The 23,979-nt window shown below is 43.0% G+C and overlaps 1 protein-coding gene across 1 annotated transcript in view; it reads right to left on the bottom strand.

The window, feature by feature from the left end:
- LOC111975957 (voltage-dependent R-type calcium channel subunit alpha-1E) overlaps positions 1 to 23,353 on the bottom strand; it is a 139,916-nt gene extending 116,563 nt beyond the window's left edge. Inside the window, 2 exon segments of the mRNA XM_070447414.1 lie at positions 21,953 to 22,092; positions 23,256 to 23,353. Of these exon segments, the coding sequence (XP_070303515.1) occupies positions 21,953 to 22,092; positions 23,256 to 23,348 (233 nt within the window). The 5' untranslated portion in view covers positions 23,349 to 23,353.
- Between the last annotated feature and the right edge of the window lie 626 nt (positions 23,354 to 23,979).

The following is a 23,979-nucleotide window of genomic DNA, read 5'->3' on the forward strand; positions in this document are numbered from 1 at the left end:
AAGCAACTCATAGAATTGCTCCCGCAAAGTGTCCAATGCTAGCTTGTGACGTTCGGTGACATCCTGGAACCCTTCCATCAGACCACGAAGCAACTCCTCGTGTCTACCAATGAGGGTTCCTTGGGAGGACATGGCGTTGCGGAGCAGGTCCAAGTCTGCTGGGTCAGTCATGGCCAGTTCGTACTATCACGTTTCAGGTAAGACCCAAGTGCAGACTGTGTTGAAGTAACAATGTTTATTACAACAACAGGGGCAGGCAAACGACAGGTCAAGGCAGGAAGGGGTCGGTAATCCAGAGTAGGGGCAAAGGCACCAGACGGCAGGCAGGCTCAGGGTCAGGCAGAGTGGTCAGGCAGGCAGGCTCAGAGTCAGGACAGGACAGGCAATGGTCAAAACTAGGAGGGCGAGAAAAGAGAGACTGTGGAAAAGCAGGAGCTGAGAAACAAAACGTTGGTTGACTTGACAAACAAGACGAACTGGCAACAGACAAACAGATAGTGTATGTGAGCGGTCTACTTTCTTGGGGATCTGAATATTGACTGGTTTTCATCAAGTTGTCCACTTAAAAGGACGCTTCTCATTGTAACCACTGCCTGTAATCTGTTTCAGGTTATTAGGAAGGTCTTACAGTCAGTTTCTTAACAGGTGCATGTTTATAAATAATTGGAAGAAGCAATTTCATAAATTCATCAAGTGCAATGTCTGGATGCTCATTATTAATCACATCAATCACATTTTTGACATCATCCACGTAAGAGTCACAGCAAAATCTTTTGTATGATCTCTTATACACTATTTTAGCTTTATACACAATTTTAGGCCCAGGTTTTGGAACTTTGTCTTTCCTGGATATAGCCACTATATTGTGATCACTGCATCCAATGGGTATGGATACAGCTTTAGATCAAAGTTATACAGTATTAGTAAAAGTGTGATCCGTAATGGTCGTAGAAACATGTCAAATGTTTTTTATAATCAATCTTTAGGTTGTTTTTAACAAACATAATCGATATTATTTCAACCGGACCGTAACCTATTCAATAAGAGAGAAAAAGAAAAATGGAGAGCTACCCCTCTCGCACGCAGGAACTAATCAGACTAGTTTTGAAAAGTCTCGCTAATTTTTCAAAATAAAGCCTGAAACTATGTCTAAAGCCTGGTCACAGCCTGAGGAAGCCATTGGAAAAGGAATCTGGTTGATACCCCTTTAAATGGAAGAAAGACGGGCCAGGAAACAGATAAATAAAAAAAATCACTTCCGGGTTAGATTTTCTCAGATTTTCGCCTGCAGAATCAGTTTTGTTATACTTACAGACAATATTTTGACAGTTTTGGAAACTTTGGAGTGTTTTCTATCCTAATCTGTAAATTATATGCATATTCTACGATCTGGACCTGAGAAATAGTCTGTTTACCTTGGGAACGTTATTTAAAATTAAAATTAAAATCTGACCCCTAGCGTCAAGAGGTTAGGGGCAGTATTCGGAAGTTCGGATGACTGACGTGCCCAAAGTAAACTGCCTGTTACTCAGGCCCAGAAGCTAGGATATGCATATAATTGGTAGCATTGGATAGAAAACACTCTGAAGTTTCTAAAACTGTTAAAGGCACAGTCAACTTAGTGTATGTAAACTTCTGACCCACTGGAATTGTGATACAGTGAATTATAAGTGAAATAATCTGTCTGTAAACAATTGTTGGAAAAATGACTTGTGTCATGCACAAAGTAGATGTCCTAACCGCCAAAACTATAGTTTGTTAACAAGAAATGTGTGGAGTGGTTGAAAAATGAGTTTTAATGGCTCCAACCTAAGTGTATGTAAACTTCCGACTTCAACTATATGTTATGGTTTTTCAACTTCTGCCATATCGTGGATTCAGAGCTATCTTTCTAATATAACTTTTCTTTAATGGAAGCTTCTCTAATGTCACACATGTAAAGTGTGGTGTACCGCAGGGAAGCTCTCTAGACCCTCTAACATTTTCTATTTTGACCAATGAACTGCTACTGGCATTAAACAAAGTATGTGTGTCCATGTATACTGATCATTCAACCATATATATGTATCAGCAACCACAGCTAATGAAGTCACAGAAACAATTAACAAAGAGTTGAAGTCTGTTTTGTAATGGGTTGCCAGTAATAAATTGGTCTTGGACATCTCTAAAACTAAGACTATTGTATTTGGTACAAAACATTCCAGAAGTTCTAGACCTCAGCTCAATCTGGTAATGAATGGTGTGGCTGTTGAACAAGTTAAATTGTAAACTGTCATGGTCAAAACATATACACTGAACAAAAATATAAACGCAGACTTCCGGTGACGCAACTTAGGAAATGCCTAGTTTTTAGTACAACACATCGGTTGGGTATTTCCCCCCTAAATTCAAGTATTTACTCTGAGCATTATAATAACTTACACAAAATGGAAAAGGGGAAAATAAGAAAAGGTCGTGGAGCTACAACAATAGATCGTAACAAGACAGCAGAAGATATAATCGTAAACGAAACAGAGATGGCTAATGCTAGCGCAAATAAGCTAGCAGCAGAAAAATAAATCTCCTTTTTCGTGAGTTGATAAAGGAGGAATTGCACGAGCCGCTCACAGGCTTACGAGAGGAACTTCGAGAAAATGTACAAAAATAACTAAATGAGTTCAAGAAGGACATTAACCAGAAACTCTAAGAAAACAAAGAAGAACTTCACAGCATATCTACAAGAATGGGGGATGCAGAACAGCGCATTGGGGAAACGGACACATGGAACACTGCAGTCAAGGAAAAACTTGAACAGTCTTTGAAAAGCCATCACGAACTACAGGCAAAAGTGACAGAACTCAAAAGTTTTTCATGTCGAAACAACATTAGACTTTTTTCTGTAGCAGAGGGTGCAGAAAAAGACTCTATGCCCAAATTCGTGGAGGGTCTATTCAAAGAAATACTTGAAGACGACACTGACCTGGGAATGGAGAGAGCACACCGAGCTCTGGCCTCAAAACCCCCCAGCGATGCCCCACCAAGATCCATAGTAGTTCCTAAAGTTCTCCATCAAAGAGAAAGTCTTACGTGCAGCCAGGAAAAAGCCTGTTAACTTCCAAGACCAATGAGTGTTTCTTGATCATGACTATGCGGGTGAGATACTTAAAGAGAAAGGTATTCGCTTCCTAACACCATTCCCGGCAAAAATGCGGGTATTTCTGGATAATGGCACGGTTACATATGAGCATGCAGACGAGGCGGCTGAGGACCTGAAGTCGAGGGGCATCCCAGTGGAGTATACTGCAAGGAGAAAGACTCGAGCAGGCCCTCCCATAGATCGTTGTCGGCGAGCAGAGTCACGGAAAAAGAAGAAAATCACCTCGTTGAGAGGACGTTCACATCCGAGAGAGACTCAGGCATTTCCAACAAGGAGATGGAAGACACTAATCAGATTTAACAGACTTAATAGTTACTGCGAGCTGTTAGGACATATTGATTGGGTTGTTATGGTTGACATTGCAATAGGTAAAATGTCTCCCATATTTTCCCCCAATGCTGAGCAAGAGTGAGTAGCCAAAAGTATGTGTTCTTTATGGACACATTATGTATGGTCACGTTAATAACATATCTATTAGCTAATGATTAATAACACATTGGCAACGGGGTGACAGAAGGGCATATCAAGGGTAGGATTCATGATATGCACTCATGACCTATATAGTTTTAACTTGTAATTAACCGATGTGTATATGCGACGAAATAGGCACCCTTGTTTGCGACTGCATTACGCATTTTCATATCTGAGTGAGGGGCCCCTCCAGCGGACAGGCTCATCCCCTCAAACTCCAGAAGCAAGAGACAGTCCTCTGACATGGGAGTCCAAATAGCAAAGTATTTTACCACTTTTTTAACTTGTTTCTTCGTTCATTTTTAGGCTCATGTTAAGCAGGCAGTTATTGTCACGTTCCTGACCTTATTTCCTTTGTTTTAGTCTTTGTTTAGTTGGTCAGGACGTGAGCTGGGTGGGTATATTCCATGTTATGTGTTTTCATTGGTTTAGGGTTGTCTAACTAGCCTGATATGGTTCTCAATCAGAGGCAGGTGTTTTACGTTGTCTCTGATTGGGAACCATATTAAGGTAGGCTGTTCTCACTGTTTGTTTGTGGGTGATTGTTCCTGTTCGTTGCGTTCTTTGTTTTCTAGATTCACATGTTCAGGACTGTAGCGTCGTTGGTTTCGTTTTGTTTATTGTTTTTGTTCGTGTTGAATAAGTGTTCAAATAAATATGGATACATACCACGCTGCAATTTGGTCCCCCTCTCCTTCAACCAACGACGAGAGTCGTTACAGAATCACCCACCAACCATGGACCAAGCAGCGTGGTAAGCGGCAGCAGCAGCAGCAGCAGGAGCAGCGATCGCAGGACTTATGGAATTGGGAGGAAATTCTGGACAGCGGAGGACCCTGGGCACAACCGGGAGAATATCGCCGCCCTCGTGAAGAGCTGGAGGCAGCTAAAGCCGAGAGGCGGTGATATGAGGAGGCAGCACGGAAGCAAGGCTGGAAGCCCGTGAGTAAAACCCCCAACATTTCTTGGGGGGGGGCTACAAGGGAGTGTGGCGAAGTCAGGTAGGAGACCTGCGCCAACTTCCTATGCTTACCGTGGAGTGCGAGAGTACGGGCAGACACCGTGTTATGCGGTAGAGCGCATGGTGTCTCCTGTACGTGTGCATAGCCCGGTGCGGGTTATTCCACCTTCCCGCACTGGCAGGGCTAGATTGAGTATTGAGCCAGGTGCCATGAAGCCGGCTCAACGCGTCTGGTCTCCAGTGCGTCTCCTCGGGCCGGCATACATGGCACCAGCCTCACGCATGGTGTCCCCGGTTCGCCTACACAGCCCAGTGCGGGTTATTCCACCTCCCCGCATTATCAGTATCTCCTCCCAAGTCCAAGAATCCTGTGTATATAGCTCCTGCTGCTGCTTGACACGCTGCTTGGTCCTTTTTTGGTGGGTAATTCTGTCACGACCGTTATATGACGAATGAGTGGACCAAGGCGCAGCGTGAAAGAAAGCCATCTTCTTTTAATGAAGAAAAACAAACACTTACTAAACGAACAAAAAACAAACGATCGTGAAGCTAAAACGAACTAAGTGCACACATGCAACATAGAACATAGACAAAACACACAAACATCCCATGTCACACCCTGACCTAACTAAACTAATAAAGAAAATCAATATAACAGAGGCCAGGGTGTGACATATGGTGCACAGGTTTTTTTATTTATATCGACGCATCATCGGGAATTTAAGGTCATAAGTCTAAATGTAAACAGACAAGAAGTAAGGTAATAGCAAAGACGAAACAGGAGAGAGATGACAGACTATTCTGGCAGGAAACTCCCTTATCCACTCCTGAACACGAGAAAGTCAAGAAAATGGGATATAGGAATACCTTTTTTTCTTCTTACAAAATGGGTAGAAGGGGCGTTGCAATCTTGATCCCAAATTCAGTTAATTTTTCCACCAGAGCTGTTGCCAGAGAATTTTATGTTAATTTCTGAACCATAAGCCGCCTACAATGTCGTTTTAGAGAATTTGTAAGTACGTCCAACTGGTCTCACAACCACAGACCACGTGTAACCACGCCAGCCCAGGACGTACACATCCAGATTCTTTACATGAGGGATCGTCAGAGGGGGGGGGGGGGGGGGGGGGGGGGGGGGGGGGGGGGGGGGGGGGTAGTATTTCTGTCAGTATTAAAGCCCTTTTGTGGGGAAAAAATCATTCTGATTGGTTCCCGTGGGTTTATTTATTTAAATTGACTGATTTCCTTATATGAACTGTAACTAAGCAAAATGTTTGAAATTGTTGCATGTTGCGTTCATAATTTTGTTCAGTATAGATTCAATGATTGTAAAGATGGGGAGCGGGTTGTCCGTAACAAAGACATGCTCCAAAAAGCAAGTCCTGCAGGCTCTAGTTTTGTCTTATCTTGATTATTGTCCAGCCGTGTGGTCGAGTGCTGCAAGGAAAGGCCTAGTAAAGCTGCAGCTGGCCCAAAACAGAGCGGCACGTCTTGCTCTTCATTGTAATTAGAAGGCTGATATAAATACTATGCATGCCAGTCTCTCTTGGCTAAGAGTTGAGGAAAGACTGACTGCATCACTTCTTCTTTTTATAAGAAACATTAGTGTTGAAAATTCTAAATTGTTTGCGTAGTCAACTTACACCAGTGGAGCCTCCCCAGAGGAGGAAGAGGAGGATCATGCTTCTCAGTGAATTTCATAAAAATAAAAATAGTGAAACATTAAAAGTTCTAGTTTAGATAAAACTATACTTATATATTCACATCACCAAATAATTTATTAAAACACACTGTTTTGCAATGAAGATCTACAGTAGCCTCAGCAGCACTCTGTAGGTGCGCACCATGGTGTAGCCAGAGGACAGCTAGCTTTTGTCCTCCTCTGGATACATTGACTTCAATACAAAACCTAGCAGGCTCATGGTTCTCACCTCCTTCCATAGACTTATACAGTAATTATGACAACTTCCGGAGGACGTCCTCCAACCTATCAGAGCTCTTGCAGCATGAACTGACATGTTGTCCACCCAATCAAAGGGTCAGATAACGAATCTAGTACTGAAAGTATAAGCTACAGCTAGCTTGCACTGTAGTGCATAAAATGTGGTAGTTGAATGTGGTAGTGGAAAGCATGGCCAGCCGTGGAAAAATGCTTATTGAAATGTTCAATTATCGTGGTTTTATCGGTGGTGACAGTGTTTCCTAGCCTCAGTGCAGTGGCAGTTGGGAGGAGGTGCTCTTATTCTCCATGTCCCAGAACTGTTTTGAGTTTGTGCTGCAGGATGCAAGTTTGTTTGAAAAAGCAAGCCTTTGCTTTCCTAACTGCCTGTGTATATTGGTTCCTAACTTCCCTGAAAAGTTGCATATCGCCGGGGCTATTCGATGCTAATGCAGTACGCCACATTATGTTTTTGTGCTGGTCATTGGCAGTCAGGTCTGGAGTGAACCAAGGGCTATATTTGTTCCTGGTTCAAATTTTTTGAATGGGCATGCTTATTTAAGATGGTGAGGAAAGCACTTTTATAGAATAACCAGGCATCCTCTACTGACGGAATGAGGTCAATATCCTTCCAGGATACCCGGGCCAGGTCGATTAGAAAGGCCTGCTCGCTGAAGTGTTTTAGGTCGTTTGACCGCAGACCCATTATGGACGCAGGCAATGAGGCAGTGATCACTGAGATCCTGGTTGAAGACAGCAGAGGTGTATTTGGAGGGCAAGTTGGTCAGGATGATATCRATGAGGGTGCCCAAGTTTACGGATTTGGGATTGTACCTAGGCAGAAGGTGGTCTTTAACAAGCGGCAACGGTGAGAGACTTGTTTCTGGAAAGGTGGATTTTTAGAAGTAGAAGCTTGAATTGTTTGGGCACAGACCTGGATAGTATGACAGAACTCTGCAGGCTATCAGAAGTCAACAAATGAGAGCGCCTGGGGAATGGGAGTGGAGATAGGCGCTGCAGGGCCTGGATTAACCTCTACATCACCAGTGGAACAGAGGAGGAGTAGGATAAGGGTACGGCTAAAGGCTATAAGAACTGGTCGTCTAGTGCGTTCGGAACAGAGAGTAAAAGGAGCAGGTTTCTGTGCGTGGAAAAATAGATTCAAGGCATAATGTACCGACAAGGGTATGGTAGAATGTGAATACAGTGGAGGTAAACCTAGGGATTGAGTGACGATGAGAGAGGTTTTGTCTCTAGAGACATCATTTAAACCAGATGAGGTCACTGCATGTGTGGGAGGTAGAACAAAAGGGCTAGCTAAGGCATATTGAGCAGGGCTGGAGGCTCTACAGTGAAATAAGACAATAATCACTAACCAAAACAGCAACGTTGACTATGACATGACAACAATGTAGACTGTGTGTAGCGGCCAGCAGTCATGATATGAAGGTTTGGCTTGGAAAGGTTTTTTCGCCTGGTCACAGAGAGCTGATGTGTTCTGCACTGAAGTCCACAAGTGAAGGGAAAASGTGAGAGGAGGAGAGCGCATAGATAGATGCAGGAAGGAATTATAAATACAACAAGCTGTTTGCATGTGTCTGGTATGAAAGTGAACTGTGTTTGCATGTGATCAGGTGTGTATTCATTGCATCGATTCTGCTGAAAAACACAACGGGAATAAACATACCTACATTTGTCCAATAGAAACTCTTGTTTGCAACTGTTGGGACTAATGATTATACCCTAGATCAGCTAGATTCAGACAAGAGTGTGCAATGTGGTATTGAATGTGTCACTGTCTGTCATCTTGATTACTCAAAATCCTCTCGACCTGTGCACCTACTTTTGTAAACCTTCCTTCATAGGCTAGGTTGTAGCAACCTCATGTTGGGTACAGGGAAAATTTGAGTATCATGTAGTAGCCTAAACCGATGTTACATTGAGCTAGGTGAATGGAATATGAGTGACAGTCATCCAATATGCTGTAATAGAAATAAGGCCATGTTCATAAAAATAAATGTGCATCCTCCCTCATCTTCAACGGCACCGACCGCCACTGACTTACACACAGCTCTGACACACACTTACCCCACCAGAAATGCCACCAGGGGTCTTTTCACAGTCCCCAAATGCAGAAAGAAATCAAGAAAGTGTACAGTATTATATACTGTAGCGCCATTATTGCATGGAACTCCCTTCCATCTCATATTGCTCAAATGAACAGCAAACCTGGTTTAAAAAAACGGATAAAGCAACACCTCAAAGCACAATGACTCTCCCCTATTTGACCTAGATAGTTTGTGTGTATTTACTGATATGTAGGCTATTTGTGCCTGTCCTTGAGCTGTTCTTGTCTATTCATGTATTATGTCATGTTTTATGTTTTGTGTGGACCCCAGGAAGAGTAGCTGCTGCTTTCGCAAAATATTGTCAGTGTATTCTGGCACCTGTAGATCTTAAATCTAGCAATTATTCTAGTAATCTGAAGCTCAAGTCAAGGTTACAGAAATGGATGTAATCAGACACAATTAAATACTGTAAATTATATGGATGAACTCACTCTTTCCAGTGTGAGTGTGGCACGGCACTGTGACACAGAGCAGTGACACACTCAGAGCAGTGCCATTGTCACAGTGGGGCCTGTGAGGGAGGAGCTCAGTGTCTTGTGTTCTCAGTCTAATAGAGGGGTTGCGTGCCACCAGGACCAAGGTGCCAATTAATACCATTACGCATGGGGGGATTCTTGTCTTCTCTTCTACATGGTGCTGGGGACGTTTCCACTTGTAACCAGGCCTAAGATTAGCAACATTGTATTTGCATTTAAATCACTACAGTCCACAGCTGGCCGATAACAGGCGTTAGGCTTGATAGGCAATCCATTTACCCTCCCACTCACATTCACAGCACTAATCAGGTCTTTTTTAATCTACTGCTATAGTGCGGTAGGCAAAACTGCACTTCCTGTGTTTACCTTGTGTTAAGCTTCCAAAAACACACAACCCACTGGGTACAAACCGGTTGAATCAACGTTGTTTCAATGTAATTTGCAACATATTGTGACGTGGAATCTACAGTATGTGGAAAATACACTATATATACAGAATTATGTGGACACCCCCAAATTAGTGGATTTGGCTATTTCAGCCACATCCATGCTGACATGTGTATAAAATCGAGCACACAGCCATGCAATCTCCATAGACAAACACTGACAGTAAAATGGCCTAAGGTGCTACCTTTCCAACAAGTCATTTCATAKATTTTTTACCCTGCTAGAGCTGTCGCGGTCAACTGGAAGTTCTGTTAATGTGAAGTGGAAACGTCTCGGAGCAACAACGACTCAGCCGCAAAGTGATAGGTCACACACGCTAACAGAACGGGAGTGCTGAAGCGCGCAGCGCGTAAAAATCGTCAGCACAAGAACCGTTTGTCAGGAGCTTCTTGAAATGGGTTTCCATGGCTGAGCAGCCGCACACAAGCCTAAGATCACCATGCGCAATGCCAAGCATTGGCTGGAGTGGTGTAAAGCTCGCCGTCATTGGATTCTGGTGCAGTGGAAACCCGTTCTCTGGAGTGATGAATGACGCTTCACCATCTGACAGTTAGGTCGAGGAGGAAGAATGGAGTGGGGCTGTTTTTCATGGTTCGGGGAAGGCCCTTTCCTGTTTCAGCATGACAATGCCCCTGTGCACAAAGCGAGGTTCATACAGAAATGGTTTGTGTGGAAGAACTTGACTGGCTTGCACAGAGCCCTGACCTCAACCCCATCGAACACCTTTGGGATGAATTGGAATGCCGACTGCGAGCCAGGCCTAATTGCCCAACATCAGCGGCCAACCTCACTAGTGCTCTTGTGGCTGAATGGAAGTACCCGCAGCAATGTTCCAACATCTAGTGGAAAGCCTTCCCAGGAGTGGAGACTGTTATTGCAGCAAAGGGGGACCAACTCCATATTAATGCCCATGATTTTGGAATGAGATGTTCGACGAGCAGGTGTCCACATACTTTTGTCCACATACTTTTCATGTTGTGCACATTGAATTTGCAAGAAGTCCTTAATTGTTGTTTTCAGGGGGAAATTGCAACCACATAATTGTGTCATCATGGTAACCAATATTCATCATAGACAAACCTTGTATAAAATATGTTGAATTTGTACCTTTAAAACAATGTCAGATCTTCAACATTGTATCCACTATCAGAAGAAAATAGGCTATGCAGCACCTATCATCTATCTACAGCTATTAATTTGGTCTCCCATGCAGGATTTAAACCAAAACCAGCGCTGCTTAGCTTTGATATGTGTCAATGACTATAACCAATGTGCTATTGTCAGAACTATTATTGAGAGATCTCTTAATAGATTCACTGTTGCTATCGAATTCATCCCAAAGGATAGGTTTAACATAGCAAATGAAATGTAACCATACTCTCTCTATAAGTCATATATCACCCATAATACTATTTAGGCCTATATAGCATTTGCGAAGTTATCAACAGCTATTGTTTCATTTCAACTAAAAATAGACAATACATATAAGCCTAAGGTTTCAGTCTTTGGTTGATGTCAAATGTAATCTTAAAGATAATAATGAATATGTTGGATTCACATCTCCATTTCAACCAAAAATCGAAGTTAAAGAATAAGACTAAATCAAATCAAACTTTATTTAAAGTGCATTTAAAGTTAGATTTGAGTCCCTTTCTTAGATTTTTGTAGTAACTAAAAAAGTGTTAATCAAAATATTTTATATTTGAGATTCTTCAAATAGCAACCCTTTGCCTTGATGACAGCTTTGCACACTCTTGGCATTCTCTCAACCAGCTTCATGAAGCAGTCACCTGGAATGTATTTAAATTAACAGGTGTGCCTGCATTTGAGCCAATCAGTTGTGTTGTGACAAGGTATGGGGGGGGGGTTACAGAACATAGCCCTATTTGGTACAAGACCAAGTCCATATTATGGCAAGAACAGCTCAAATAAGCAAAGAGAAATGACAGTCCATTACATTTACATTTACATTTAAGTCATTTAGCAGACGCTCTTATCCAGAGCGACTTACAAATTGGTGCATTCACCTTATGATATCCAGTGGAACAACCACTTTACAATAGTGCATCTAACTCTTTTAAGGGGGAAGGGGGGGTTAGGAGGATTACTTTATCCTATCCTAGGTATTCCTTAAAGAGGTGGGGTTTCAGGTGTCTCCGGAAGGTGGTGATTGACTCCGCTTGACATGGCGGTCGTGAGGGAGTTTGTTCCACCATTGGGTCGCCAGAGCATGGAACAGTTCTTGACTGGGCTGAGCGGAATAGTACTTTCCTAGAGGAGGGAGGCGAGCGCAGGCAGAGGTGGATTGGGAACGCAGTGCCCTTGTTTGGGTGTAGGGGCCCTGAATCAGAGCCTGAAGGTACGGACGGTGCGTTCCCTCTCACAGCTCCGTTAGCAAGCACATGGTCCTGTAGCGATTGCCGAGCTTCAACTGGAACGCCAGTGGAGAGAGCGGAGGAGCGGCGGTGACGTGGAGAGAACTTGGGGAGAGGGTTGCAACACCAGACGGGCTGCGGCGTGTCTGTGAGGTTGTAGGGGTTTAATGCGCACAGGCAGGGAAGCCCAGCCAACAGCGAGTTGCAGTAATCCAGACGGGAGACTGACAAGTGCCTGGGATTAGGGACCTGCGCCGCTACCTGTGTGAGGCAGCGGTCGTACTCTGCGAATGTTGTTAGAGCATGAACCTCACGGAAACGGGTCACCGCCCTGATGTGAGTTGAGAAACGACAGCGTGGTTGGTCCAGATCACCGCCAAGGTTCTTAGCGACTCTGGGAGGAGACACAATTGGAGTTGTCAACCGTGATGGCGCAGATCTCATGGAACGGGTCAGTTCCTTCCCGGGGAGGAAAGAGCAGCTCCGTCTTTGCCGAAGGTCAGCTTGAGGTGGTGATCCGTCATATCCCACACTGATTATGTCTGCCAGACATGCAAGAGATGCGATTTCGCCACCTGGTTATCATAGGGGGGGAAAGGAGAAGGATTAATTGTGTGGTCGTCTGCATAGCATGATAGAGGAGGCCCATGTGAGGATATGACAGAGCAAGTGACTGGTGTATAGCGAGAATAGGAAGAGGGCCTAGAAAGAGCGCCTGCGGGACAACCAGTGTGAAGAGCACGTTGGTGCGGAGGACAGATTCTCTGCCACGCCTACTGGTAGAGCGACCTGTCAGGATAGGGACGCAATCTCAAGCGTGGGGCCGCGCCGGAGATGCCAGCTCGGAGAGGGTGGAGAGGAGGATTCTGATGGTTCACAGTATCCAAAGGCGGCAGCCGAGTAGGTCTAGAAGGATGAGAGCAGAGGAGAGAGGAGTTAGCTTTAGCAGTGCGGAGCGCCTGCTTGACATCAGAGAAGGAGCAGTCTCAGTTGAATGACTAGTTCTTGAACACCTTGGACTGATTTGGATCAAGAAGCGTCATTCTGAGAGAGATGAGCAGGGTAGCAGCTGGCCAAGGACGGCACGTTCAAGAGTTTTTGGCAGAGAAAAGAAAGAAGGGATACTGGTCTGAGTTGTTGACATCGGAGGGACTGAGTGTAGGTTTTTTCAGAAGGGGGTGGGCAATCTCGCTCTCTGAGACGGGAAGGGACGTAGCCAGCTGTCAAGGATGAGTTGAATGGAGCGAGGTGCAGGTAAGGGAGAAGTCTGCCGGATGATGGTCTGGAGTAAAGATCGAGGAGGGGATAGGGTCAAGCGGCGGAGTTGTTGGGCGCCGGCCGTCACAAGACCGCGAGATTCATCTGGAGAGAGAGCGGAGAAAGATGGTCAAAGCACAGGGTAAGGCAGTTGTGAGGAAACTAGCGTGTCCGTTTGAGCTTAGCAAACGGAGGATCGGATGTCGTCGGACCTTCTTTTCAAAATGGTTTGGACCGAAGTCATACCGCAGAGAGGGAGGAGGGGAGGAGTGGGGAGGAGGATTCAGGAGGGAGGAGAAGTTGGCAAAGAGCCTCCTAGGGTTCAGATGGGGGCAGATGCTTGGAATTTAGAGTGGTAGAAAGTGGCTTTAGCAGCAGAGACAGAAGAGGAGAATGTAGAGAGGAGGGAGTGAAAGGATGCCAGGTCCGCAGGGAGGCGAGTTTTCCTCCATTTCCGCTCGGCTGCCCGGAGCCCTGTTCTGGTCCATCATTACTTTAAGACATGAAGGTCAGTCAACACGGTTAAAGTCAAGAACTTTGAAAGTTTCTTCAAGTGCAGTTGCAAAAACCACCAAGCGCTATGATGAAACTGGCTCTCATGAGGACCACCACAGGAATGGAAAACCCAGAGTTACCTCTGCTGCAGAGGATAAGTTCATTAGTTACCAGCCTCAGAAATTGCAGCCCAAATAAATGCTTCACAGAGTTCAAGGAACAGACACATCTCAACATCAACTGTTCAGAGGAGACTGCGTGAATCAGGTCTTCATGGTCGAATTGCTGCAAAGAAGTCACTACTACAGGACATCAATAATAAGAAGAGACGTGCTTGGGCCAAGAAGCATGAGCAATGGCCATTAGACCGGTGTAAATCTGTCCTTTGGTCTGATGAGTCCAAATTTGAGATTTTTGGTTCCATTCGCCGTGTCTTTGTGAGATGCAGAGTAGGTGAACGGATGATCTCAGTGTGGTTCCCACCGTGAAGCACGGGGGAGGAGGTGTGATGGTGTGGGGGTGCATTGCTGGTGACACTGTCTGTGACTTGTTTAGAATTCAAGGCACACTTAACCAGCATGGCTACCACAGCATTCTACAGCGATATGCCATGCCATCTGGTTTGGCCCGATCATTTGTTTTTCAACAGGACAATGACCCAACACACCTCCAGGCTGTGTAAGGGGTATTTTACCAAGAAGGAGAGTGATGGAGTGCTGCATCAGATGACCTGGTCTCCACAATCCTCTGACCTCAACCAAATTGATATGGTTTTGGATGAGTTGGACCGCAGTGTGAAGGAAAAGCAGCCAACAAGTGCTCAGCATATGTGGGAACTCCTTGGAAAAGCATTCCAGGTGAAACTGTTTGACAGAATGCCAAGACTGTGCAAAGCTGTAATCAAGGCAAAGGGTGGCTATTTGAAGAATCTCATATACAAAATATATTTTGATTTGTTTAACACTTTGTTGGTTACTACATGATTCCATATGTGTTATTTCATAGTTTTGATGTCTTCACTATTATTCTATAATGTAGAAAATTAAAAAAATAAAGAGAAACCCTTGAATGAGTAGATATTCTAAAACTTTTGACCAGTAGTGTATATCTCCTTCACATGTCGATATTTGGTTGCATTGACAACCAAACACAATTCAATATCACTTTTGCGATACAGTAAATAGCCTAAAGTTAAGGCTATCTTACAAACTAATGTAACAGTTTTTAGTCAACCTTAAAATGTGTATCTCATCCATGGCCACATGGAGGTTACTGCAACTTCTTATGTAATCATAGAAAGCGTGTTCAAGTTAGCGTGCAAAGGTTGCAGGTCTGTGGAGATCCTCACAATATAAATATCTGTGCAGTATCTCCAACAGCCTTGATCACTTGCACTATGTACTTTTAATGTAATCTCAACTACAATCCAGGTCATTTAGTTATGCAATTAGGTGAAACACAGTGATAACACAGTGATAAGTTGTTGTATAAATACAAAATATCTCACATTGTATTCTCATTTGAACTTTGTTGTGCTTTTAAATGGTTGAAAGTGCAGTGATAACATTTTGGGAAGTCAATACACTTCTGGCTGTCTTGTTGAGTGGGTGAATCAAGGTTGAAATCCCATTGATCAACATCTCAACCAAAAATTACCCACATTTCCACGTTGAAATGACGTGGTGTGCCCAGTGGGAAGACATTTGAGTACAGTTGGAGATATCTCTCACATATCCATGTAAACACAAGTGAACACACAAAATCCCTTTCTCTTTCACTGAACTTCTTTGGGACAGGGGGGCAGTATTGAGTAGCTTGGATAAAAAGGTGCCCAGAGTAAACTGCCTGCTACTCAGTCCTAAAAGCTAGAATATGCATATAATACATAGATTTGGATAGAAAACACTCTGACGTTTCTAAAACGGTTTGAATGATGTCTGTGAGTATAACAGAACTCATATGGCAGGCAAAAACCTGAGAAAAGATCCAACCAGGAGGTGGGAAATCTGAGGTTTGTAGTTTTTCAACTCTTTGCCTATCCAAGATACAGTGGAAATTGGGTCATATTGCACTTCCTAAGGCTTCCACRAGATGTCAACAGTCTTTAGAACCTTGTTTGATGCTTCTACTGTGAAGGAGGGCGGAATGAGGGCTGAATGAGTCAGAGGTCTGGCAGAGTGCCACTAGCTGGTCACGCAATTCTACAGACAAAGGAATTCTCCGGTTGGAACATTATTGAAGATTTATGATAAAAACATCCTAAAGATTGATTCTATACTTATTTTGACATGTTTCTACGAACTGTAATTTGACTCTTCGTCTGAACTTTCGCCTGGACCTGCCCGCGCGTCGTCAGTTTGGATTGTTTACTAACGCGAGGACAAAAAGGAGGTATTTGGACATAAATGATGGACTTTATCGAACAAATCAAACATTTATTATGGAACTGGGATGCCTGGGAGTGCATTCTGATGAAGATCATCAAAGGTAAGTGAATATTTATAATGCTATTTCTGACTTTGTTCGGTAAAGCTTTTTTGAAATCTGACACAGCGGTTGCATTAAGGAGAAGTTTATCTATAATTCCATACATAACACTTGTATTTTCATCAACATTTATGATGAGTATTTCTGTAAAATGATGTGGCTCTCTGCAAAATCACCGGATGTTTTGGAAGCAAAACATTACTGAACGTAACACGCCAATGTAAACTGAGATTTTTGGATATAAATATGAACCTAATCTAACAAAACATACATGTATTGTGTAACATGAAGTCCTATGAGTGTCATCTGATGAAGATCATCAAAGGTTAGTGATTAATTGTATCTCTATTTCTATTTTTTGTGACTCCTCTCTTTGGCTGGAAAAATGGCTGTGTTTTTCTGTGACTATGTACTGACCTAACATAATCGTTTGGTGTGCTTTCGTCGTAAAGCCTTTTTGAAATCTGACACGTTGGCTGGATTCACAACAAGTGTAGCTTTAATTTGGTGTATTGCATGTGTGATTTCATGAAAGTTAAATTTTTATAGTAATTTATTTGAATTTGGCGCTCTGCATTTTCACTGGATGTTGGCCACTGGACGCAAGCGTCCCACATATCCCAGAGAGGTTAACTTATAGTGAAATAAATGTAGGCTACAGCAGAGAATAGCAATACTGTAAAATCCTTTAAGTTGCAGAGAAATATAATGTTGCGTCCTTAGACCGTTCCTTTTCCCTCTGACCGCTGTCTGCACATCTGTTAATTAATAATGAATGGATACTGATGACTCATCCCCTATTACCACCAAATCTCATAATCTTCACTCATTTCTTAACAAGGTTGCAAACCCCTGCCGGAATTGTGAGTGTGTTTATCTGTGAGAGAGAACAACAGCGGGAGCGAAATTCATTGCATTACATTACGGTTGCCGTGGACAGAACAATAATAAAGAAAGAAACATCTCAACCTCACTTCATTATACTCAAAATGAAACCAATGAAACCTACAAGCAAATTACCTCCAGACTACATCAAGTCCCCCACAGAGGGGGATGTTTACAAGGTGAGATCGGGGCATACTGTATTCATGCTGTGGACCATTTCATGTGAAATATACCGATCATGCTGTATCAGTGATAACAGACTGCCAAACCTGATGTCTTCCTTGACTGATGTCATGCTTGACTGGAAGCTGATATGTGCCCAGATTTACTATCAGTCAGAAAGCAGATGTCTTCTACCATCCAGGTCCATGAATCATTCAACTCTCTCTGTACATTCAAAGTGGAGAAAATATGACACAGATGTCAACCTGTCTAGTGGTCAGTGCTGGAAAGTGGAAAGGTTTACCAAGAGTAATAAAATGAAAAGAAACGCAAGAATGTCACATCTGGAAGTTGAGATCAGTTGACAAGACCCAGTCACTGACAGGGGAGGTAAGAAACTACTGCAAAATACAGTCATCTAACAATACATACTGTATGCCTGGTAAGCCAAGCAACTTGAGGAATTTGGCTAAATGATCTGAGAAGCAGACTGCTCCCCCTACACTACATGAATTTTATATTAAATTTACATTACTATTGTCTGACATTAAAAGTACAAGATTTTGGTCTATCAAGTATCAAGAGACTGGAATGCACTCGTCCGGCACATACAGTTGAAGTCGGAAGTTTACATACACTTAGGTTGGAGTCATTAAAACTCGTTTTTAAACCAGTCCACAAATTTCTTGTTAACAAACTATAGTTTTGGCAAGTCGGCTAGGACATCTACTTTGTGCAAGACACAAGTAATTTTTCCAAAAAATGTTTACAGACAGATTATTTCACTTATAATTCACTGTATCACAATTCCAGTGGGTCAGAAGTTTACATACACTAAGTTTACTGTGCCTTTAAACAGCTCAGAAAATTCCAGAAAATTATGTCATGGCTTTAGAAGCTTCTGATAGGCTAATTGCCATCATTTGAGTCAATTGGAGGTGTACCTGGGATGTATTCAAGGCCTACCTTCAAACTCAGTGCCTCTTTGCTTGACATCATGGGAAACAAAAGAAATCAGCCAAGACCTCAGAAAAACAATTGTAGACCTCCACAAGTCTGGTTCATCCTTGGGAGCAATTTCCAAACGCCTGAAGGTACCACATTCATCTGTACAAACAATAATACGTAATTAGAACAACCATGGACCACGCAGCCGTCATACCGCTCAGGAAGGAGACGCGTTCTGTCTCCTAGAGATGAACGTACTTTGGTGTGAAAAGTGCAAATCAATCCCAGAACAACAGCAAAGGACCTTGTGAAGATGCTGGAGGAAACCGGTACAAAAGTATCTATATCCACAGTAAAACGAGTCCAATATTGACATAACCTGAAAGGCCGCTCAGCAAGGAAGAAGCCATTGCTCCAAACCCGCCATAAAAAAGCCAGACTACGGTTTGCAACTGCACATGGGGACAAAGATCGTACTTTTTGGAGAAATGTCCTCTTGTTTGATGAAACAAAAAGAGAACTGTTTGGCCATAATGACCATCGTTATGTTTGGAGGAAAAAGGGGAGGCTTGCAAGCCAAGAACACCATCCCAACCGTGAAGCACGGGGGTAGCAGCATCATGTTGTGAGGGTGCTTTGCTGCAGGAGGGACTGGGCACTTCACAAAATAGATGGCATCATGAGGTAGGAAAAGCTTGTCGCAAATGGGTCATCCAAATTGACAATGACCCCAAGCACACTTCCAAATTGTGGCAAAATGGCTTAAGGACAACAAAGTCAAGGTATTGGAGTGGCCATCACAAAGCCCTGACCTCAATCCCATAGAAATTTGTGGGCAGAACTGAAAAAGCGTGTGCGAGCAAGGAGGCCTACAAACCTGACTCAGTTACACCAGCTCTGTCAGGAGGAATGGGCCAAAATTCACCCAATTTATTGTGGGAAGCTTGTGGAAGGCTACCCAGAACGTTTGACCTAAGTTCAACAATTTAAAGGCAATGCTACCAAATACTAATTGAGTGTATGTAAACTTCGACCACTGGAATGTGATGAAAGAAATAAAAGCTGAAATAAATCATTCTCTCTACTATTATTCTGACATTTCACATTCTTAAAATAAAGTGGTGATCCTAACTGACCTAAGTCATGGAATTTTTACTAGGATTAAATTTCAGGAATTGTGAAAAACTGAGTTTAAATGTATTTGGCTAAGGTGTATGTAAACTTCCGACTTCAACTGTATCCCTGAAAATAATGTAATGTACAGTAAAACCTGAAAAGGAAGATGTAAGACTATCAATATACGCAGTGTGAGAAGACAAATGTCTGAGTAGAGTATTAATCGTGTATCTCAAAGGTTAGACACGACAGGTCATTTAAGGGGGAAATGAGGCCAGATGAGATGGAGTCTACAGAGAAAGTGAACCGGAGTAAACCAATCAATTTGAATTATCTGCTCCTTGCTGTGTTTTAATTAAATCTTTAATTTGGGCTGTGGTGCGGTGATTAATGCAGAAGAGAGAATAGCTATAGCCAGACCACCCCCCTCTCACCTGGCTGGGATTATCTGACAAGGCTAACATCTCCACTCACAACCATCTACACACACATCACGACACACATCACGACACACAGCCAGAGAGGAGAGGAGTGGAGAAGGGGTGAGGAGGGGGTAAAGGGCAGTGTGGTTGAGGAGACATTATCAGAGCTTTAAGGACACGGCATCACAGAAATGATCCACCTAACATCTGATCACTATAACACTGTTACTCTCGGCCCCGTGGACATGAGAAAATCATAAAAGCGTATTTCACTGATCTTCGAAGCCAGAGAGCTTATTTCAAGCCTCATCAGAAAGATCCAGAGTTTCCCGCTGAGTGATTACTCTGAATCCTGCTGTAGGCCAAACACAACACTGTTATGTTTAATACCTTAAAGCCCATGACCGGTTCAAATGACCACAGAGCACCAGTCTGGCTCAGGGGATCTCTTTCCAGTGGTAAGGAGGCCTATTTTCAAAAATGGCCGCGGGAGGCTCCAGACTACATTGACTATGGCAGGGAAGTCCTCTCCCGAGAGCCGGCTGGGACCTGTGTTCTGGTGTTCTACTAACGTTGGTCTGCTGGATCTTCCAATGGGTCACAGAGGGAAGGAGGCAAGGAACATTTCATGTTAAGAGTGTGATTTTAGCCATATGTGGAGTGTGTTATAGCACAAGCCTGTCATTTTAGGCAGTAGCAGATGGGCTCCGCTCACTGTTACAATACATACTTTGATTCTTTTGATTCTAGTACTGTACATACGCTCCAACATTAGAGCCAATTTACATTTTTACTGACCATAATAGAGTGCTGGTTATATGCTCTGGTTATTCTGAAAATAACTCATAGGACTTATTCATTGGACCTATAGTGTGCTACAAATTCATTCTGAGTTACAAGCCTTTTGTTAAATATGCCAAAATGAGCTCCACTGCCCCAGTCTGACACCCCTCTCTCACCACCTCATCCCTCTCTCCTCTCCTCCTTTTCCTCTCCTCCTTTCAGCAGACGGCTGGGCCTCATTCAGCACTGTGAGCCTGCACTCATTAATAAGGAAACGCAGAGAAACATGTACAATTCTGTAAGAGCCTTGCCACACTTTGTACTTTTGCACTTTGGAATGGATTAATATTTAATCTGTGAACGTATGTGTGTATTTCTATTTGATTTGGAGCAGAAGTGAACCAGCTGTCACGTTCGTCGTAGTGAGGAGACCAAGGCGCCGCGTGATGTGAATACATACTTCTTTTAATAAAGAAATAACACTGAACAAACTAAACAAAAAAAAACTAAACGAACGTGAACACTATATAAAAACGAGTGCAGACATGCAACTTCACATAGACAATAACCCACAAACCAAACTGGAAAATGGCAACCTAAATATGATCCCCAATCAGAGACAACGATAAACAGCTGCCTCTGATTGGGAACCAATTCAGGCCACGATAGACCTACATATGCCTAGATTACACACAGACACCTAGACATACACAAACCCTCGACAATACAAAACAATCATTCCCACCCTCATCACTCCCTGACCTAACCAAAATAATACAGAAAACATAGAATACTAAGGTCAGGGCGTGACACCAGAGTTGGCCCCGCTGTTTTTAACAGGCAGTGCTGTTACGAACATAAACTGTCTTTGTCCTCCATACCTCAGCCTTTCAAGAGAATCCCTTACCCCTTTTAGGTATTGTATTGTAAATCAAAGGCCACTCTGCAAATAACCTGCAGTAACCGTTCCATGGACCACTGCAATAATTTGCTCCAGGAGTCAAGACAGTTCATTCCTTTCATTGTTTGTAAAAGGTAAACTGCAATCTTGTGTGTTATTTTAGTGGACGACACCAAGAGCCCTAAAGCTATGCCTCCGCAAAATCAGATTATTCCATGGACAGTGTTTTTTGTGCTTGGCATCAGAACTGAGAAGATGTGCTACGATATTTGCCTCAGAAATGTATTCAACTCCTTCCAGGAAATTAACAACAGATAACCATCCATCTGATAAAGTCTAATACATTTAAAATAGTCGATTAAACACACCAGTAACATTGACGAACATTCAATAAAAAACTTTAAAAAATCCTTTTATGAACTAGGCTAGTGCAAGTGCAATACAACTGTGTTATTTGAGGAAGCAGCCATAAACATGGTGTCAAAACAGGAGAATGTAATACAGCAGTAGTAGTTAACAGTCCTGTAGTGTCTCAGCTCACTGAGACAGCCAGGTTACTCACCCACTCAGAACCACAATGAAGTCCATGACGTTCCAGCCGTTCCTTAAGTAGGAGCCTTTATGGAGAACAAATCCCAACGCCACAACCTTAATCCCAGCTTCAAAGCAGAACATCCCAATGAAGTAAGGCTCTGTCTTTTCCTGTGAATTAAAAACGGACACATCAGACAAATACAGCACAAAATGGTCATATTAATATGAAAGGTCACAGAACAGAGGCTTATACAATAACAGTATTGTGTGTGTGAACACATTTATCACACTTTAGAAAAAACACTTTCACACTTTAGAAAAAAATTGAAATCTGTGGAAAAGGAGATGCATATACTATAACCCTATTGAATATAGGTACTACATAACAAACAATCATTTTCTAATCATTGCTGTTTTGCCCTTCTCTCTAACCCTTACACATGCTCAGGAAAGGATTAATTACACTTTTCTCTCAGCGTGTAGGTAAGCACTCTCATGCGCTCAGATGCACTTAGCATGATAATATAGAGGTGGGCTGTGGCTCTAATAGCTATAGAATGAGAACCAATTAATCCAGCTAGTTTCTCACTCTACTGGACGAAACTGTAAAACACAACTGTAAAACTAAGGAGCTACTAACAAGCTAGAGGTGATAACTGTGACTTGCCAAAACACCCATATAATAGCAGGCTATATTTAAGCAATAAGGCCCAAGGGGTGTGTGGTATATTGGCCATATACCACAAACCCCAGAGGTGCCTTATAGCTATTATCAACTGGTTACCAACATAAATAAAACAGTAAACAAGTATTTTTGCATCATACCAATGACATATTGTCAAATATACACACGGCTGAAAAGCTATTTCAGCAAATCACCATCCAGGACCCAAACTACCCGGTTTATAATAAATGTCACAGTAGTACACAGTGTACTCTTCTGTGTTGGGCATTCATAGACAGTAGGGAACTGAGAGGATACAGCCCGGTTTGGACCTGGTTTAATGGGTATACTGAATTCAGAATTCATGAATAAACAATGCAGCAACACCACACAGTAACTCAGAAAAATGGGAGTGCCTTCCACAAAACACTAAATTCTAAGCTAACAATGTACTATAAAGAAATAAAACAAGACTTTGTGTTCTCGTTTTGCTGCAATTATCCACATAATCTTTGGAGAACATTTCAGGTTTTAAATAAATATCAAGCTTCATGAAGAAGAAATTGGGAAGTAATTAGTGTTTTTTAAATAAGACTCCGTAAGGTTAGAGAATCCCACTGATAATAACTGAATGAAGACACAGTGCATTAGTAGATGGTTGACTCACCAGTCTCTTGGACATGGGAGTCTTGTCCTCTCCAGGCAGGTGCTGCTCCAAAGCCAATACGATACAGTTGGCGATGATGGTGGCTAAGATCATGTACTCAAACGGAGTGAAGCAACAAGTTAAGGAAGAATCCTTTGTCACAATATACCTCACATAAATCCTGTTCTTCTATCTAATTTCAAAGTCACAGTTTTCCAAATACAGTAACCTGTGATATTCTGTCCCACCATGAGAGAGATATATCATAGAGTGCTGAGGCCTAATAATCCCCATACAGAATGACAAGGATGACAGTATCATCAGCTCTATCTAAAACACCACCCTCCTAAGACATCTGATGACAATTCCTCTCATTGATTGAATGTCAGGATGCATCTATTCTTCTGACTTCTCTGTTGGCAGGCAGACCAGTGTGAATCTAGCCTGCTGCTGAGCACCTGGCAGAGGGCTGCTGCCTCCTCCTCTCCTCCATACAGCTGGCTGGCACACAGAGGCCCTGGCTGTCAGCTCCTCACAATGCCCTGAGGCTGTCCAACCAGCCAGCCAGCCATGGAGAGGGGCAGGAGACTGCTGTACACAATAGCTGGGGACAGTAGCAGGAGACAGGCCATAACCCTGAAAGCTGTAGGAGAGCTGGAGGAGAGGCGAGTATAGCCACACTGGGGATGTGTGGGAAGATCAGGAGTCTGATCCTACAAATAAGGGCACTTTACTACAAGCGTAC

The sequence above is a fragment of the Salvelinus sp. IW2-2015 genome, linkage group LG16 (genome assembly GCF_002910315.2).
Source record: "Salvelinus sp. IW2-2015 linkage group LG16, ASM291031v2, whole genome shotgun sequence".
Lineage (NCBI taxonomy): Eukaryota > Metazoa > Chordata > Actinopteri > Salmoniformes > Salmonidae > Salvelinus > Salvelinus sp. IW2-2015.